Below are 19,776 nucleotides of genomic sequence, written 5' to 3'. Positions count from 1 at the left end.
GAAATTTTGAGAGTATATCGGCAGCTGTTTATATGAGCAGAAGGAGGGCAGATATTGAAGTATAACTACATGTTAATAAGCAAGAGTGTGAAATTAAGAACATACACACTTACCATTAAGTTTTTGAGAAATCTGATGATGGCCTATGTGTGTGTTTGGACACCTGTCCTAAGCATTCAGTTGGATACACACACAATCCCTTATTTCCAGTTGCATTAGTTGTGTAATTGTACTTCAGAAAATAATTCTCTTTGTGCACATAATTGCATCAACACTTAAAAAATTTTTTTTTTAAACTTAGCCTTCTATACATGTGCAATCTTGGTGCAGTAACTCAGCAAGTGGGAAGTAGGATATGTATACAATTATAGCTGAGATGAATTGTGTACATAATTTGGTGGTCTTTAAAATTACAGGGCACTGGAATATCTGAATGTTGAAGGAAATCAGCTGTGTGCCTTGCCTTGTGAGGTTTTGAGACTTCCCCTGAAACTCCTTAATACAGAGAATAATTTAATGCATCCCTTCTTATGGAAAGAAAACAGCCAGAACCAATCACAGAGACTTACTGATCTGGCTGCCCTTTGCTTCTCCAGAAACAAGATGTGGCAAAGATATACTGAGATCTCAAAGGATATTCAAGAAATATTAAACAAGTAAGTGACAGAAATCTCCAGCTGCCACTCTGGCTTCCATGAGAGTTTTGGTTACACAAGAAATGTACCAATGGCCCCTAATCACTTATTCTGGCAATGTCAGAAGGACGCCAGCTTTAGACCTGGTAGTATATACTTTCTCCATCATGAAACCACTTCTGTAGATCTCCACTGTAGGAGCTGCATGCCATGCACTGTGAGCCACAGACTAAGCTAAGAGAAGTTATTGACATCTTCACATTAAACTACAATAATGCTGATCAATAATATCGCTGTTACTTATTGGTCAATATATAACAAGTCCCATGCAGGTATACTAAGCTATGTATTTCAATGCATACCAGACCTGTGTATTTTTGATAATACACCTCTAACTCCATATAACGCTGTCCTAGGGAGCCAAAAAATCTTACCGTGTTATAGGTGAAATGGCATTATATCAAACTTGCTTTGATCCACCTGAGTCCACAGCCTCGCCCCCCTGGAGCATTGCTTTATATTATATCCAAATTCATGTTATATCAGGTCGCGTTATATCGAGGTAGAGATGTACGTGGAACTGTACATTTAATCAAACATTATGTGCCAATAATTGTTTTGATCCATTTAACTAGCTTAGGGTTCTGTACTGCCACCTATCACCATAGTATATTCCAGCCAGAAATGTTTGCTGCAGCCTCGTGGAGGTTCTGCACTGAACCAGTCTGTTCAAGAGAGAGCTGTGAGCTTCAGAACAATCTAAGTTGAAAAAAATACCAGCTCAATTTCTGGGAGTGGCAGCACTATCTCCACCCATCCACTGCATCTCTCTATTTTCACCTTGTCTGCCTCAGACTTCCATTTCTCCTCCTTCTCCATTGGAGCCATACAAGTATAACTACCCCCTTGGGCTGGAGTAATTACCCCCTTGGAATAGAGCACAGCTTACACCACAATGTAGTTCAAGAAGTGCAGGAACTTTCCATAACCATCAGTCTCAGAATCAATGTGAGGCCAGCTAGATCCCTTAATTTCTAGTTGAGGATGCAGAAAGTGAACTGGACTGTACTGTGTGTGTATAGTCATATGCAATGTTTCTGACTCATTTTTCTCTCCGTCTTAGCTGTAGTGTCTGTGACTGCTGCAAAGGACCCTTGTATGGTCAAGGACTTCGTCTCATTCGATCGTGCAGGAACATATTTAGATTCCGCAAACTTCCTTTTCTCTTTAATGCCTGCTCACCATCCTGTTACAGCAACTTCATGTCTCAGACTGACTCTTTGACTCGAATGCTTTATGGAAATTGATCTGGACTGCACCATAGAAACCGGTGATAGAATGCAGTTAAGAAATATGAGGTCTTGTAGGTCATGTTGTACAAGAAAATAGCTTGTGATACTGGAATGTTTAGGATCACTTTCTCTGTGCAATTATCATATACTCTTTAAACTGCTTTCTGGCCTAAATGTTCTATTTTTATTTGGAAAGGAGACTTTGCCTGTTTAGGTTTGTTTGGGATCACTCACTAGCCTTCTCGTGTGCTGTGTCGACATACCCATAGTTCCCAGAGGAGTGTGGACGTAACCTGGTTTTGATTTGAACATGATTAAAGTATGCTAGTAAAACTGCTTTTTTCCCACTGGTATAAAAAATGCTTTAAAGTGCTACACTATCTGCCACAGACAAGACACTAATTTGGCTATTAGTAATTGTTAAATGGCACAATTACAGAAAGGTGCCTCTTGAACATGTCTGCAACCCAGACTCAATATACTGTTGGTAATCCAGATGCAGAGTCTGTATGTGGGCTAAGATTCTCAAAAACAATTAATGATTTTTTGTCAGCTGGAGATACCTCAAGGAGGCCTGATTTTTCAGAAAGTGCTGAGCACTCAGTCCGAAAATCAGACTTTGTTAAATTGTCTCAAGTTGGCACCCAAAATCACTAGTTGCTTTTGGAAATCTTGGCCACAGTGCATATTTTATTACAAATAGCTTTGATAAAGGAAATTAACGCTAAAGTGAAGTTTGCTAGATAGTATTCTCATTTATTTGAACACAAGACAGACTCCAATTGTCTGGCCAATTACATGTATGTATATGTTTGTATAGTCCTTAATTTTGTTAATGTGAAAACCCAAGATAGGAGATTGCCAAAGGAACCCTGTAATTTGTATTTAAAGGATGTTTGGGCTATGCCTGTTTTTTATAACGCTGTATATAATGTGACATTGTCAAATACAAAACATTGGTTGGTGGAAAATGTTTAATAAAAAATTAAACTTGAGGGCAGAAGAAAAATTTGCTCTGCAAATTTCAAAATATTGTCAGATTTCCTAAGTAGGAAGTCTGAATTTCTTCACCCTCAGTCACCAGTTTTGATTTGATGGGCTTGCTCTCCTCAAAATAGCTAGTAGCGGCAGGAGCAGCAGCCAATAGGAGCAGATGGTTTTGGTGGCATCTGTCGAAAGACCTTTTATGGCTGATGTCTTTCCCCAAAATCTCCTCTGTTTCAGGGAAGTATAGTCACAACAGAAATGCTGATAGTTCAGTATTTTGCTTGTTTGATGTTGTAATGGTGTGTTCATCCCACATAGGCCATGAAGTGGGCCTGAGAGACCAATTTTAACCCACGTGGTTGCAACTGGAGGGTGAGCCAGACATAATTAGAGAAGAAGTCAAACTGGGTTGTGGTTATTAGAAAGAGAGGGAACCTACCATAGAAGAATACTGCACGGGGAGAAAAAGTAAGTCTTTGGTCACTCTGTGGGATTAGAGAGACCAGGACAATTGAGGAGTAAGCCCTGGTATCCTTGCCTGGGTGTAGAGAAGGCTGGTATGTGGCCAGGAGAGACAGGGATCAGCCACTGGGGTGGAGCTGGTTCTAGAGATATGCCCTGAAAGAAAGCAGCATCTGGTCTTCTAACGAGGGAGTCCTGGGAGTCAGTCAGGGAATATAGCAGGGAACTGAAAGAGGGATGAAAGGTCAAGCCCAAGGAAGGCAGAAGTGGGGTTAAATTTTAATTGTAGGTTTGGGATTTTGTTGGGGGATTCCAGGTGAGGGCCCTGAAAGTAAGAATAACGTAGAGAGGTTGCAGGGGAGAAGGCATGAGTGAGGCATGGGAGGGAGAAGTCTAAGGTCTGGTCTGCACTACAGACCTATATTGGTATAACGACATCACCCTGAGTGACATAGTTATACCGACCTAACCCTCCCATCAATGTAGCTACCACCTCTCAAGGAGGTGGATTAACACCCACAAGAGAGTTTTCTACTGTCAGCTTACAGCAACTTAAAGTGTTACAGCAGCGCAAGTTGGCCAAGGCAGCATTTTAAGTGTACACATGCCCTAAGGAGGTGACAGCAAGAAGTCTGGGGCCATGAACTTTGCCAATCTGTCCTATGGAGTAGGAGGGCTGGGTTTCCCTACCAGCCACTGGTAAAGTGGTGTGAAGCCCTGAGAAGGGGCCAAGGATGATGGAGAGCCCTGAAAGAAAGGTGTGAGGACTACAGGATTCTGAGGACTGAAGATCTTTTTGTCAGCATATTTGAACTTTTATTTGTTGGACTTTGTTACCCCAAAAGGGGTGAGACTAAACTGATCTGTACACCTGGGGGACTTCTGCACCTAAAAATTCTGTACAAAATAGTCTGCAAAATTCTGCATATTTTATTTGTCAAAAAAACACAATATAATCATGCCACTTTCAATTATTTTGATAATTTATATCAAAATACCTGTTGACAAGTCTGTAACAATACAGACAACAAAAAAGATTCAGGAAATGTTTTCTGACAAATAGATTCCTTACTAGGCATATTAATACAGAACTCTGAGTAATAATTCATTTAAACGACTATACAGAAACATATTTCCAGCACCCTCAGAAGCAGTGCAAAGGCTTGGAGGAGTCAGGGGTAATGGAGGAGCTGAGAGAGAGGGAAGTAAATGCTGGGAAGGACCCTGGGAATGAAACTGGAGGGTCGTTGGGTGCGGGTGAGAGAAGTATACAAGTTTTTTTTTCGGGGGGCGGGGAAGGGATTATCAGGGTGTTGGGAGCCTCCCCCATGCAAACCCTGGATAACTCCTAACTGCTCCCGTTCAGTCAGGCACATCTGCTCCTGTGCCCATGTGTCCCTGCACCACCACCTCAGCCACCCTTCCTCACTCCATCCCCGTGTGTCCTTGCGCCCCCCCACTAAGCTTCCCCTTCTCCCCATATGACTCTGCACCCCCCCTCAGCCAACTCCAACCCCCATGTTTCCCTGCATCACCACTCAGCCACCCCCTATTCCCATGTGGCCCTGCCCTATGGCCCCATCTCCATGTGTCTCTGCACTCCCAGTCCCATTCAGCCCCCCCACTCTATTTGACCCATCCCAGCAGCCCCGTGTGCCCCACTCTGCCTGTCCCCCCCCATATCATATGCCTCTTCACCTGGCCCCAGGGGCAGGATGCTGTGAGAAACACAGCCATGCCTCCTCCCTATTGGTTACTGGCTGCTACAGTGAGCCAGCTGCTCTCTGTTCTCATGCCACAGCAGCCCCTGATGGGTGAAAGCTGTAACTGCAGCTCCTCTCAAGCAGAATGTGTTTTCTGCAGAGAAAAAATAAATCTGGGGGGGGGACATGAAGTCTGTGTGTGTGCAGTAGCGCAGAAGTCCCCCAGGAGTAAACATGGCCAGAGGGACAAGTGATGGGAAGAGAGCCCAACACAGGGCTGAAGCAGCTGTCAGCAGGGGGCGCCAGATGGGGGAAAGCCTGTTACACCACACCCAGCCACAAGGGGACACACCAGCAGTGAGCGAGTGCTTCAGGAAAAGATTTCCTCTCCCACTACATCCCCGGATATGTTTTCAGCTTTGCTTATCTGAGCAGTCTAAACAACTCAACAAAGCGGGCCTGATCCTTAGTTGCAGATGATCAGTGAACTTTGTTAATATTAATAGAACTGTGAGAGTTTACAATAGCTAAAGATATGGCCCAGTTTTTTTTTCCAGAGGTGACAAACTATCTGCCACACTCTTAACTTGGGCTCCTAAAAGATGTGGTGAACCAAAAGGAACATTTTCAAATGTCAACCGACTTTAGGTGCTCCTGTTTTTGGTTGCCCAATTTAACACACCTAAATCCTGACTTTCAGAAGTGTTGAGTAACTACCTTTGCCACTAGTTTCATTTGGCGTTGGGAATGTTTTATACTGCTGGAAAAGAGGCCGGGGAGGACTTCAGGGTGGGTACCCCGTAAGGCAGGCTAGACAACAGTTCCATTTTGCAACAGATGTTGAGGCTTTGACATTTGTTTTCATTCTGATTCTTGAAATCTTTCAAGAGAGACTGACCAATGCACTCGAGAACAGCCTGGGGTTTAGAGCACTCAGACTCAGGTAAAGCAGCAGCGTGAACCTGGGTCTTCCCCATTTCAACAAGGTATGTGCCTTACTCACCCAGATAGTGACTCTTCTGGGGAAGTGGCTTTCTTGTTTTGACCAGAAATTCTATTTTGGACCTGAGACCATATTGTCGAAACATTTAAGTTCCTGAAAACCATTTCAGCTTCGACAAAATTACATTTTTCTATGGGGAAAAAAATGTTGTCAATTAACTTTCCACCAGTTCCCATACCCCAAACCGAATGAACCTAATATTAATACCTCTTTTTTTGAAAAGTTTGGACCATGTAACTCAGTGGTAGATTTAGAGTTAGTGGGGCCCTGTGCGCAGCTTCATTTTTAGCCTCTGCCCCTCCCCACCAGGGACCCAGCCAAGAAAAAGAACATTCTCATCTCCCGCCCCCGTTTTTCATTCTTTTTTTCTTTCATCCTCCTCCTATATTTTAAGTAATGGGAAGTAAATGAAAACAAAGTGAGGTAGGCAGGAGGGCATGTGGGGGAAGGGCTCTGGGAGGAAGTTTGGGTGCGGGCTCTGAGCTTGGGCAGGGAGTCGGGGTGTGGGAGGAGTGAGGGGTGCGGGCTCTGGGAGGAAATTTGAGTACGGGGTTGGGCTATGGGCTGGGACAGAGGTGTGGGAGGATGGCTGAGGACCCCGGCAGAAGTTTGGGTGCAGGCTTTGGCAGGAAGTTTGGATGGGGGGGGGAAGGCTCTGGGCTGGGGCAGGGAGTTGGGGTGTTGGAGGGGGAAAGGGGGCAGCACAGCTCCCAAAGCAACCAGCGCACACATGAGCAGAGCTGCCAGGGACGGGGCTGATACAGTTCCCGTCCCAGACAGTTTGATGTAAGTCTGCTTGCCTAGGGAGCCTCTGTCAGGGCTCGGTTTTGGGGGTGTTGCTTAAATGTGGAAACCAATGCAGATTGCCCCAGCGCCTCCTGTCTGTAGCACAGGGCCTCCTGGGACATGGGATTTACTACAGGCTAAAGGGGGGGTCCCCCTTGATCAAACAGTGGCAGAGACTCCCTGATTGGATGCTTAGGCACTACCACAGTGGGCTCTATATAGAGCTAGAGCTGGGCAAACAATGGATATTTCAGTTCAGTGGCACTTATGAGAAATACGATATTTTAAAGTTTTGTTTTGGGTCAAACTGAATGTGAAATTTTTCAGACTTTTCAGTGACTCAAGGACAGTCCCTGGTGGGTCTATTACAAAGCAGAGATTTGAACTGTTGCCTTTTACAGCTAGGGTAAATGCAGCCTAACCACTGGACTAAAGGCAGAGAAGTTGCAACACCAGCAGCAGAAGCACCTTTCTCCTTCTCTCCTGGCCCTTTTGTGACTGACCAAAACTGTATGTGTCAAATGCGCTATTCATTTCAGGTCACCCGAAACTGCATTTTTCATTTAATAATCCTCTTCATCCAAAGAACGTCACCCAGTTTGACATAGAACACCAAGAGCTAAATTCACTGAGGTGTGGTGACAGTGAACCTCACCATGCCTAACTTTTAGATGATTCACAAAACCTGGGTTGGTGCCTGGGCTCTCTGTAGAACTGAGGTGAGACAGACACCTGAGAAAGGGATTCACAAAAGCTGGCAGTGGAAAAGACTCCAGGTTCAAGAACTACTCTCTAGCTGAGGGGAGAAGAATTTGAATGGGGATCTGCCACCTGTCAGATGAACTCACTGGGCTTTGGGATAGCCTGACAGGGGCTCCCTCAATCACTCCTGTTGAAGCTGTTCCATGCGGGGGAGGAATAATCAAAAAATCATTGGTGCAGGGAGCCTGGACACTGGATCTTCCACTTCCTCATACTTCTCTCATCCTCTGTAAGCTCACTTAGAGGAGCCTGATTGGGCCCCACAGCCAAGTTAGGTGGCCAGACTCCTCCCGCCCTGGTGTGGGTGCTGCAGGGAGCATGCTCAGAAACACAGATGCCTAGTGAACTTTTACTACAAAAAATGTCACTGTCAAGTGAGTTTAGGACCCTGCAGTGGTGAGCAGCAGCTTGGCGGGGGGTTGGGCATCCCAGTGGGGCCTGATTCTGGCCATTAGGTGCCTAAAGCAGCAGTTAGGCACTTAAGCCCTGTGGTGAATCTGGCCCCAAGAGGTCGGCAGAGCTGGGAAGGGATTTGAGCTCATAGGAAGAAGGAATCACAACTGGGAGGGGCTCAAGAAGTTTTGGGATCTTAACTATGTGGGATCCCCTCTGAGTCATTCCTATCTCTTGGAAAGCAAAGAAGTTCCTCATAGATTTTAAGGCCAGTCGGGAACATTGTGATCTTCTAGTCTGATATCCTTCACCTTGCAGGCCAAAGAACCTGACCCATCTCCTCCTGTAATAGACCCATAACCTTCCTGGGCCTTTGTGGTTTGGGGCAAACCAACCAGTACTTGGTTTTGTCAGAAGTTGATCTCATCAGGTTCCTTGGGCTAGGTTCCTCAATAATTCCCAGGCTTGAGAAGCTCCTTGTAGAGGTATCAGCTACAACACCTTCCCTGGGCCCTAGTGTCACCCCATCCAGCCTCTCCCCCTGCCCAGTGATGCTGGGGATGGCTAGCCAATGGGTTGCTTGTACTTGAGGCTGCTATCCCTTTAAGGCTGGAGAGTCCTGCTGTAATAGTACCTGCCTCTCTTAGGGGGTTAGCAGAACCTTCTCTCCAGTCACTTGTCTGCTCCCAGACACTAGGTAGATGGCCCACTTTCTGTTCTCCAAACCTTGGCCTTGCTACGTTCCTGTGCTGCAGGTAATCGAGCCCAGGAAGCTCAGCTAATATATGGAATGCAGGTGCAGTGGACTGGGGTTTAAGTTGCAGGGCACCTCAACTATCCAGGCCTCAGTTCTTGAGATCTCTGTTTTCCACAGCTTGGCCGTGGCCATTCATTATACTAAAGCCCCCTTTAATTATTAGTATCTTCCTCCCTTGCTCCGACACCCCAGCCCCATGACATCTCAGCTCTTGGATGGTGTGCTGTAGAGAAGGGAAATTGGGGTTAGTCATACTCCATTTGGATGGCACTCCCCTCGGGTCTGTGGCAGATCTCTCCTTCTTTCGCCCTTTGGTTCAAGGGCCTCACTTCCTTCCTGCCCCAGCCCCTCCCTCGGGTCTTGTGCCTGCCAACTTGGAAATGCCAAACTCCAACTTTCCGTCACCCCAGGAAAGCCCTGCCCTTTATCTCCTAGGAAGTTTCTCTTCTGAGCCCTGTGCAAACCAAGTGCCCCATGGAGTCCCCTGCTTTCCACTCTCTAGTATAAACATCTCTGGGATATTTCTGCCCACTGCTGCCACCCTTCGATGTCTGACACCAGGTCAGTTTCTGAAAACTTAGAGGGTTTGCTATTCTCCTTCTCCAGGGGTTGTTGGCTTTTATTCACACACGTGGCTAAAACATCTGTAAGGATGAGACTTCGGCAATGCATCTGTCAAAGAAGGATTGATTCTTGAACCAGATGAGGTAAAATAACAAATCCAGTGAGCTAGTCACACAATCAATCTCATTGAAGGCCCAGGCCCCACTTTAATCTTGGAATCTGGGGTTAAATGTCATACCCCAAGGAGAGTCTCATCATCAGTCTCTGTGTCCCAGGACAACAAGCCATTGTTCTCAGCCACTTTGGCCCATGCTTACAAGGCCCACTGGTTGTTAGGGAGATGGTGGAATTAGTGGGCCCCTTCTGTTAATAGGCATGCTGGCAGGGTGGGATTCAGTAGTATGGAAACCAGAAATAATATAAGGGACCTACCATCAATCAAACCCTATCCCCTCCCCTTGGACGCTTAAACCCTGCCCCTTGACCCCATAAGTCCCGACCACCTGTCACTGGAAGTCCCATCCATGGGGAATATTACTTCCTGGGTCAAGAAGGACACATGACTGGAAGCAAAGTGTGTCATGTGACCCTTCTAAGAACTCCTCCCACTGCCCTCTACCAATCAGGAGGGGTTTCACCCCCATAAGCCCACCCTGAGAGGAGATTTGTCCAATCAGGGGTGTTCCGGGGCATGGTGACCCATCCAGAAGTGGTTCGTGTGACCCCTCTAAGAACTCCTCCACTGCCCTCTGCGAATCACGATGGGTTTCGGCCACACAGCACTGCCCTGACAGCAGATTTGACCAATTTGTGGTGTTCTGGGGCGGAGTGAGCTGCCCAGAAGAGGGTCGTGTGACCCCTCTAAGAACTCCTCCCAGCGCCTTCTGTCAGTCAGAGCGCAGCACCATCATCCCATAAGTCCCAGCAATCGGGGCAGAAGAGGCCATCTTTTAGCAAGAACACATGCTTTAGAAATCGTGGAAACATGGATTCCTTCACCACCCTGGTGAGAACTTCAGACTTTGTGTTAGCCCTGAGGGCCTTTGGACTTGTGTGGAGAAAGCGCTACATGAGCTACAGTTCCCACAAGGGCCCTTTGACTCAGCCGTTTCTGGCTACACCAGAACCCGAAACCCAAACCCTCGTGAGGCACCCTGATGAGCATGAAGGCCTCTCATTGTCCACCCCCCTAGAGGTGGAAGACGAACGCAGCTTGGAGTAGTCACCAGAGGACAAGGTGAACAGAAAAGATGTCGCTCAGGTAAATGAATGATTAAGAAGTGACGGTTGATGATGGGGTGTAATGAGGTTAGGAACCGGGAGGTTGTGTAAATCTAAAAACAAGAAGTGGAGTGCTTACACTGTTTCTTTTCTGAAAATCTCTTAACAGCTCGATGATGCCTTTCTAGAGACCTTTGAGAACTGACATCGGTAGCCTCATGGGAGTAAATACATCATGCATCAGCTGTTTTTGCTCATGTCTGAGACACAGATCTCAAGAGGAAAATCCAGAAAAGGACAAAATGGAAGAATGAACCAGCTCAGACTCCCTTATGGTAGGGGTCATGGTGTCCATTTTTACAGGCGGCTGTAAAAGGTCGTGTTAAACCAGGTGATTAATAAAACTTATTTATTTAAATGTGTCAGTATAAATGTGTCCCCCTTCATATTTGTGTTAGAAAAAGACAGTACCGGTAACAGTAATTTCTACACAGGCAGCTCTGTTAAAGAAAATGTATTACACCCCAAGGGAAGATGGGAGCTGCGGCGGGGTGAACCCTCTTTCTCAAGTGGCCAGAAAGCATAGTAAAACTTTAAATAGAAGACAAGTAACAGCTTGGCTTTCAGACAAGGACACTTACACTTTACACATTTCCACCCCAACATCAGCCTCAGCCTGGACCATACCACACAAGAGATCCACTTCCTAGACACTACAGCACTAATAAACGATGGCCACATAAACACCACCCTATACTGGAAACCTACTGACCGCTATACTTACCTACCTGCCTCCAGCTTTCATCAAGACTGCACCACTTCATCCATTGTCTTCAGCCAAGCTCTACGATACAATCGCATTTGCTCCAACCCCAGATAGAGACAAACACCTACGAGATCTCTATCTAGCGTTCTTACAACTACAATATTCACCTGCTGAAGTGAAGAAACAGATTGACAGAGCCAGAAGAGTACCCAGAGGTCACCTACTCCAGGACAGGCCCAACAAAGAAAGTAACAGAACGCCACTAGCCATCACCTTCAGCCCCCAACCAGGGGCATATCATCACCTAGGCCAATAAGGCCTAGGCCTAGGGCGTCAAATTTGCTCATGCCCCCTCCCCAATTCTGCCCCTTCCCCAAATCCCTGGCCCGCCTCCTTCCCCAGGCGCGCCGCGCTTTACTCCTTCCACCTCCCTCCCAGGCTTGCCACGCGAAAGTGCTGGGAGAGAGGGAGAAATGAGTAGCAGCGCACTTGGAGCAGAGGTGAGCTGGGGCCCGCGGGTAACTCGCTCCACCGCCGCCATCCCCCTAGCATTCCACAACTCCCCTTCTCCCCCCTCCCTCCCAGGCTTGCCGTGGGGGAGCAGAGGTGAGCTGGCACGTGGGGGGGGGGTGCGCAGAAATTTTTTGAGGGCCTAGGGGCGGCAAATTTGTTAATCCGCCACTGCCCTCAGCTAAAACCTCTCAAGCGCATCATCAAGGATCTACAACCTATCCTGAAGGACGATTCATCACTCTCACAGATCTTGGGAGACAGACCTGTCCTCACTTACAGACAGCCCCCAAACCTACAGCAACCACACACCACACAACAAAAACACTAACCCAGGAACCTATCCTTGCAACAAAGCCTGTTGCCAACTCTGTTCACATATCTATTCAGGGGATACCATCACAGGACTCAATCACATCAGCCACACTGTCAGAGGCTCGTTCATCTGCACATCTACCTATGTGATATATGCCATCATGTGCCAGCAATGCCTCTCTGCCATGTACTTTGCCCAAACTGGACAGTCTCTACATAAAAGAATAAATGGACACAAATCAGACTTCAAGAATTATAACATTCAAAAACCAGTCAAAGAACAATTCAGTCTCCCTGGCCACTTGATTACAGACCTAAAAGTCACAACATTACAACAAAAAAACTTCAAAAACAGACTCCAACAAGAGACTGCTGAATTGGAATTAATTTGCAAATCGGACACCATTAAATTAGGCTTGAATAAAGACTGAGAGTGGATGGGCCATTACACAAAGTAAAACTATTTCTCCATGCTTATTTTTTCCCCCACTACAGTTCCTCACATCCTCTTGCCAATTGCTGGAAATGGTCATTTTCATTATCACTACAAACAGTTCTTTTTCCCTCCTGCTGATAATAGCTCACCTTAACTAATCACTCGCCTTATAGGGTGTATGGTAACACCCATTGTTTCATATTCTCTGTGTGTATATATATGAATATGAATATATACATGAATGAAGTGGGCTGTAGCCCACAAAAGCTTATGTTCAAATAAATTTGTTAGTCTCTAAGGTGCCACAAGTACTATTCTTTTTTAACTTTACACAAACCGGCTTGAATACGTTTTCAAAGAAATAAGACCATTGTTTCAGATGTGGATGTGCAATGGCAGGCAAATTTGGTGGATATGCACCGGTTCTCCAAATGCAACAGCGGTTTTAAGTACATCTTAACAGTGATAGACATTCTATCCAAATATGCCTGGGTCTTCGGCCTAAAAGACAAGATGAGTGGTGAGGTATCCAAGGCCTTTCAAGCTATTTTCAGCAAAGGTCGCGTGCCTCAAAAATTACAAACCGATTGGGGGAAAGAATTTTTAAACAAACCTTTAAGCAGATTATTAAAGTGGCATGGAGTTCACCAGTTTGTTACTAATAATGAAGTCCAAGCAGGGGTTGTAGAGCGATTTAACAGAACTTTAAAAACTAGGATGTAGAGATATTTTACAGCCCATAACACCTTTTGCTACATTGATGTATTACCTGACTTTAAAGAGCTACACCCAGAGTTTCACAGAACTATACGTACCAGACCCGCTGATGTTAACCTTCAAATTCTTTGAAGGTATGGAAAACGGTTTATGAAGATGGTTTAAAATAAAACGTGTTGTTGTCCCTTTGAGAAATGCAACCATGTGAGACTATCTAAAACCAAAGGAGCTTTTGAAAAAGGTTATGAAAAGACATTTACCAATGAGATATTCCTTGGGCATGCCTAGCCTTGCTCAAAACATGTTTCAACAAGCACAGACGTGTATCTTGCGATGATTTTCATAGCCATGTTACCCAATAAAGCACCCAGGTGAGGGGTTTAAAGACAATTGATGTTTAGTGTTTGTTTTTTTTAAAAAAAGACCAATTCAGAAAAAAATACACAGATTATTATTTTTTAAATTAAAATAATCACTCATGAGGTCCCCTAAATAATCCCCCAGAGGGGGATTCCACTCATCCTCCCTTTTCACAGATATCACCAAGTCAGTGTCTAGGAGGTTGTATAGTTCTAGGCAGGCATAAGCGGTGGTGAAACAGGCTATGAAGATGTTGGTATTGCCAGAGACTGAGTACCAGTCTTTTGCGTGCTTCCAAGACACATGCGGTTTCATCGTCGATAAACTCTCAGGATGAAACCTTGTAATTGGGGGAAAACAGGTACTGAAAGAGTGGAGAAATTGGAGAGGGTCCAGAAAAAAGCAACAAGAATGATTAAAAGTCTTGAGAACGTGACCTATGAAGGAAGGCTGAAAGAACTGGGTTTGTTTAGTTTGGAAAAAAGAAGACTGAGAGGGGACTTGATAGCAGTTTTCAGGTATCTAAAAGGGTGTCATAAGGAGGAGGGAGAAAACTTGTTCACCTTAGTCTCTAAGGATAGAACAAGAAGCAATGGGCTTAAACTGCAGCAAGGGAGGTTTAGATTGGACATTAGGAAAAAGTTCCTAACTGTCAGGGTGGTTAAACACTGGAATAAATTGCCTAGGGAGGTTGTGGAATCTCCATCTCTGGAGATATTTAAGAGTAGGTTAGATAAATGTCTATCAGGGCTGGTCTAGACGGTATTTGGTCCTGCCATGAGGGCAGGGGACTGGACTCGATGACCTCTCGAGGTCCCTTCCAGTCCTAGAATCTATAAAATCTAAAGATTTATTCATAAAAAGGAAAAAGATACAGATGAGAGCTAGAATTGGTTAAATGGAATCAGTTACATACAGTAATGGCAAAGTTCTTGGTTCAGGCTTGTAGCAGTGATAGAATAAACTGCAGGTTTAAATTAAGTCTCTGGAGTACCTCCCCAGATGGGATGGGTCATCAGTTCTTTGTTCAGAGTTCAGTTTGTAGCAAAGTCCCTCCAGAGGTAAGAAGCAGGACTGAAGACAAGATGGAGATGAGGCATCAGCCTGTTATAGTCTTTTCCAGGTGTAAGAACACCTCTTTGTCCTTACTATGGAAAATTACAAGCAAAATGGAGTCTAGAGTCACATGGGCAAGTTCCTGAATACTTTGCTGACTTACAAGGCGCATCTGCCTTCTCTCAATGGGTCAATTGTGTAGCTGATGGTCCTTAATAGGCCATCAAGCAGGCTAGGCAGAGCTTACACCAACTCGTCTGGGATGTCACCAAGAAGCATAGCATAAGTTTGAGGTACAGACAGGATAGAGCCAATATTCATAACTTCAACTACAAAATGACACATTCATACAGACAGCATAATCATAACCAGCAACCCATAATCTGGTCTTAGACCCCTTATATGACCCCCTTTACATAAGATTTGGTGCCACTACAGGACCTTGGTTGCAACCATGTTCTATACGGTCTCAGTTCAAGTCAATAATGTGACACTGGCATCTTCCGGTTTGGTCATTTTCTTTAAAACACGGTCAGGGTCTGCACTAAATTGCACAGCATTTATCAAGGTCACCCCTTATGCTAAATGTTCTTGGGTTAGGCACAGACATTGCATAGCATAACCTATGGCAAGAACAGTGTTTAATAAGCTTTCCAAACTCAGCTCAGCACACAGGCCCCAGAGCTTGCAGTTTATATCTACTGAAGTCCAAGTCACACAGTCATGGTGCCGTGGGGCTGGCGCATCTATGACGCAGCCCTCACAATCTTCAAAAAGCTTTTCCCTAAGGCAGTGATTAAGGACAGCATAAACAGCAACATGTACAATAGTCCACATGACTTTTTTACACTCACGACGTGGCACTGGCTCAGTTAGTTCCATTCCAAGCCTCTAAACTCCTCATAGCCATCATCCTCAGAGTCCTCTTCAACAATTTGTATCAGCATTGAGCAAAAACAAGGAGAGCCCGGTTCATCTTCGCTGCTTGATGCAACGCTGTCCAAGGCCTCTCGGTCCTCTCGAAAGGCATCGTCAAGCTGTCGAGAGATTTTCAGAAAAGAAATAGTGTAAGTTCCCACTGCTTGTTTTTAAATATACACAACCCACCCTACCCCCTGGTTCCTAACCCTATTACACCCCATCATCAACGGTCACTTCTTAAACATTCATTTACCTGAGCAATGTCTTTTCCATTCACCTTGTCCTCCAATGACTCCCCCGAGCTGCATTCGCCTTCCACCTTTGGGGGGCGGACAATGAGAGGCCATCACACTCATCGGCATGGCTCAAAAGAGTTTGGGTTTTGAGTTCCGGCATATCCATCAACGGCTGAGTCAAAGGGCCCTCGTGGGAACTGTCGCTCATGTAGCGCTTTCTCCATACAAGTCCAAAGGCCCTTGGGGCTAAAACAAAGTCCAAAGTGCTCACAGGGGTGATGAAGGAGTCCATGTTTCCACGATTTCTAAAGCACATGTCCTTGGTAAAAGATGGCCTCTTCTGCCCCGGTGCTGGGACATATGGGGTGATAGTGTTGAGCTCCGATTGGCAGAAGGCGGGGGGAGGAGTTCTTAGAGGGGTCACACGACCCTCATCTGGGCGGGTCACTCCCTCCCGGAACACCACCAATTGGCCAAATCTGCTCTCAGGGTGGTCCTATGCGGCCGAAACTCATCGCAATTGGTAGAGTGCAGTGGAAGGAGTTCTTAGAGAGGTCACATGAGCCACATCTGGATGGGTCACCCCACCCTGGGACACCCCGATTGGTCAAATCACCTGTCGGGGCAGGCATATGGGGGCGAATCCTCTCCTGATTGGTAGAGGGCAGTGGGAGGAGTTCTTAGAGGGGTCACATGATACACTTTGCTTCTGGTCATGTGTCCACCTAGACCTGGAAGTAATACTCCCATGGGTGGGACTTCTGGTGATAAGTGGGCGGGCTTTAAGGGGTTAAGGGGTGGGGTTTTAGGAGTCAAGGGGCTGGTTTGGGTTTGATTGATGGTAGGGCCCTAATAGTACTACTGGACACCCTTAGAGGCCCTTGCCTTCCAAAAGGGTGGCTTTGTAAATTTAGTATCAGCTCTTCTTGAAGGAAGGATTGATTCTTGAACTGCATGAGGTAAAGTAACAAATCCAGTGAGCTAGCCACACTCTCAATCTCATCCAAGCCCCCAGGCCCTCCTTCATCTTGGAATCTGGGTTTAAATATCATACCCCAAGGAGAGTCACTTATACATCAGTCTCTGAGTCCCACGACAACAAGCCATTCTTCTCAGCCACTTTAGCCCATGCTTACCAGACTCGCTGGATGATAGAGAGATGTTAGAATTTGTGGGCCCCTTCTGTTAGTGGTCATGCTGGCAGGGTGGGATTCAGTAGTATGGAAACTCAACACCCTTGGAGGCCCTTGCCTTCCAAAAGGATGGCTTTGTAAATTTAGTGTCAGGTGTTCTTGAACGAGAGTCCTTGGACATTCGGGACTTCACTTTGTTTTGAAGCTTGCTGAAGGTTTGCTTGAGGCACATTAACATCTCTTTGAGAATTGGAACTTTGCTCTTGAAGGGGATGGTGTCGTAGCTCTGGAGGCCTTTGGTGACTTTGGGGGAAAACCGTCAGGACTCCCAGTTGCTTTCTCCCCAGCTTGCGAAAGCCCTGTTGTACTTGTAGCAATGGACACCATCTTTGGTTGCTTGGTGGGAGCCGTTTTCCCCATTCCATCCTGCGTCTTGCTCTTGTCTGCTGGAAGGAGCCACACCACTGGCATCTTGTTGTGGTTGGATGATGCTGAGGAGTCTCCTGGAGTCCATCGCTGTGGAATTCCATGGGATCCTCTGGGCAAGTCAGCACCTGCAGAGCCAGCTGGTCTCTTCTATCGAAGATTACTGCACTTCTTGCAGATTTTGATTGGCAGCTGGTCTGTGGAGAGCTTTGAATTCACAGTTCCATTGAATCCATGTGAATCCATGATGTCTCGAAGACCATGCAGCTCAGCAGATGTCTCCTTCTGAGTTTTCTTACCCTTCATCTTTCCTGGATGTGCCTTGTGGCAGACTGAAACCTGGCCTGCCAAGGGGCGGGAACTGCTCAACATTTCCATCAGGTGCTTGATCTGCAAGTCGTGTGCAGTCTGCCCAGCAATGAGAGAGTCAAGGGTGGATCTTGTTAGCTGCTCAGACCCTGGCGCCTCTGGGGCAACCTGGTGGCATTGGGTCCTGGGAAGATCTGCCCTGCCCTCACCTGCCTGTGCTCCTGGCCCCAGGCAGGAGCCTTCTCCCAAGATAACCTTCCTCTCCATGTGCAGCTCCAGCTTCTCTTCAGTCCCTTTGGTGCCACTCAAACTGGTAAGGGGCTTTCTCAACTCGCTCCTATAAAGGTGGAGTGTTGCAGCGAGTGTCTTCTCTGTTATTGCAGTTTCTGGAGGTGGTGATGTCAGATGCACCCCTGCTGGCAGAGTGCAGCGATCTGGGTTAATCTGCCACGCCATCATTCCTGCCCGTCTCCATGGTGGTATCTTCCACTGGCATTGGAGGATGTATGGAAGAAGAGTAGCTTGTGCTTTGCCTCCCCAACTGCAGGAAATCGATCTCCATCTCACTGAACTCCACACTGGCTCCCCTGGCTGGGACGGTGTGGGGCAGCTTTGCCGGGGGCTCTGGGTCCAGGGTGAGCAGCCCCCTCTGCATGATGAGATGCTGACGCCTTATGTGGAGTTGGATGGGGTGGGCAGGCTGTTGTCCCATCATTGGGAATGCCGCTGTCCTGTGCTTGCCTGGCTCCCGTGTGGGGCGGAGTGACCCAGGCAGGGCAGTCTCTCTCTGGAGGGGAGCATCTCTGTGCGACTCTTGCACCATCTTAGGAAATGCCTTCATTTGGATCTCTGAGCATTTCTGAGCCATGTGATCCTGCAGCTTGACCACCGCCCTGGGCACCTGCCTCGCCAGGATGGCATCGGGGGATGCCATGATCCTGTGGGCCTTCTGAGGCAGGGATCCCGAGGGGCAGACACATGGCTCCTGGATCTCCTGTGCATGCTGAGGGCTGGTGTCGGATCTCAGGGGCTTTGGGACCTTTGCTGGAAATCCACATTTGGGCGAATCTGTGTCTAATTCCAATTGCTGCTTGGTGTCCCACTCACTCAGCAATGGCTCCCCCAGGATGGGGGTTTGTGGAGCCCCCAGTTGGCTCTGCAGATGCTTCTGTTGGATGTTGAAGTCTGAGCCCTGGATTGAAGTCTGGTCCAGACCTATGATCTGCTCTCGCCAGTCTCGTCTGCTGTGGGCAGGAGGCCTGGGGAGAGGCTGGGCTTGGATGGGATGAGTGGATCCTTCCCGGCTCGTGACAGGCATGATCTCCCAAGTGTGGCAGAGGGGCTCTGCCCAAGTCATGGAGGCTTTTCTCAGGGAAAAGGAGCTGTGACTCCAGAGGGAAGAGATGGTGGATTCCATAGAGGAATAGGCAAACTGGCTCATCACAGATGTCAACACACTCGGCCTGTGGGAGAAAGCAGACAGGGACAGATGGGACATGGCCCTGCTGAGCAAAGGCAGGGTTTGGGCACAGCCTTCCAACTGTAGTGCAATGGGGCAGTGCCTAGGCATGCATTGCACACCACACTCTGACACAAGGACATCAACTGGCTAACAAAGGACTGAGAGGGGGAGCTGACACTCTATAATGATAACCCCTTTGTCACACGCATATGTGCAGCACCTAGCACAATGGAGCCTTGAGCATGATTGGGGACCTAGTGCTATTTTAATAGAAAGATTAACTAACAACAATTGCTTTGAGTGAGGAAGATATGACGTGTGTGCAACCCTTGCCAGAGGATGTTGTGGAGGCCAAGACTATAAACTATAAAAGGAACTAGATAAATTCATCAATGGCTATTAGCTAGGATGGGCAGGGATGGTGTCCCTAGTCTCTGTTTGTCTGAAGCTGGGAATGGGCAACAAGGGATGGATCATTTGATGATTCCCTGTTCTGGTCATTCCCTCTGCTGCACTGGCATTGGCCAGTTTTGGAAGACAGGATACTGGGCTAGATGAACCTTT

At 46.9% G+C, this 19,776-nt stretch overlaps 1 protein-coding gene across 1 annotated transcript in view; it reads left to right on the top strand.

The window, feature by feature from the left end:
- The window catches only part of LRRC63 (leucine rich repeat containing 63), a 53,021-nt gene extending 48,692 nt beyond the window's left edge, over positions 1 to 4,329 (top strand). Inside the window, 2 exon segments of the mRNA XM_030565271.1 lie at positions 417 to 656; positions 1,759 to 4,329. Coding sequence (XP_030421131.1) covers positions 417 to 656; positions 1,759 to 1,942 — 424 coding nt within the window. The 3' untranslated portion in view covers positions 1,943 to 4,329.
- The last annotated feature ends 15,447 nt before the right edge of the window (positions 4,330 to 19,776 follow it).

The sequence above is a fragment of the Gopherus evgoodei genome, chromosome 1 (genome assembly GCF_007399415.2).
Source record: "Gopherus evgoodei ecotype Sinaloan lineage chromosome 1, rGopEvg1_v1.p, whole genome shotgun sequence".
NCBI classification, from domain to species: domain Eukaryota; kingdom Metazoa; phylum Chordata; order Testudines; family Testudinidae; genus Gopherus; species Gopherus evgoodei.
This window is presented reverse-complemented; position numbering and strand designations above follow the sequence as displayed.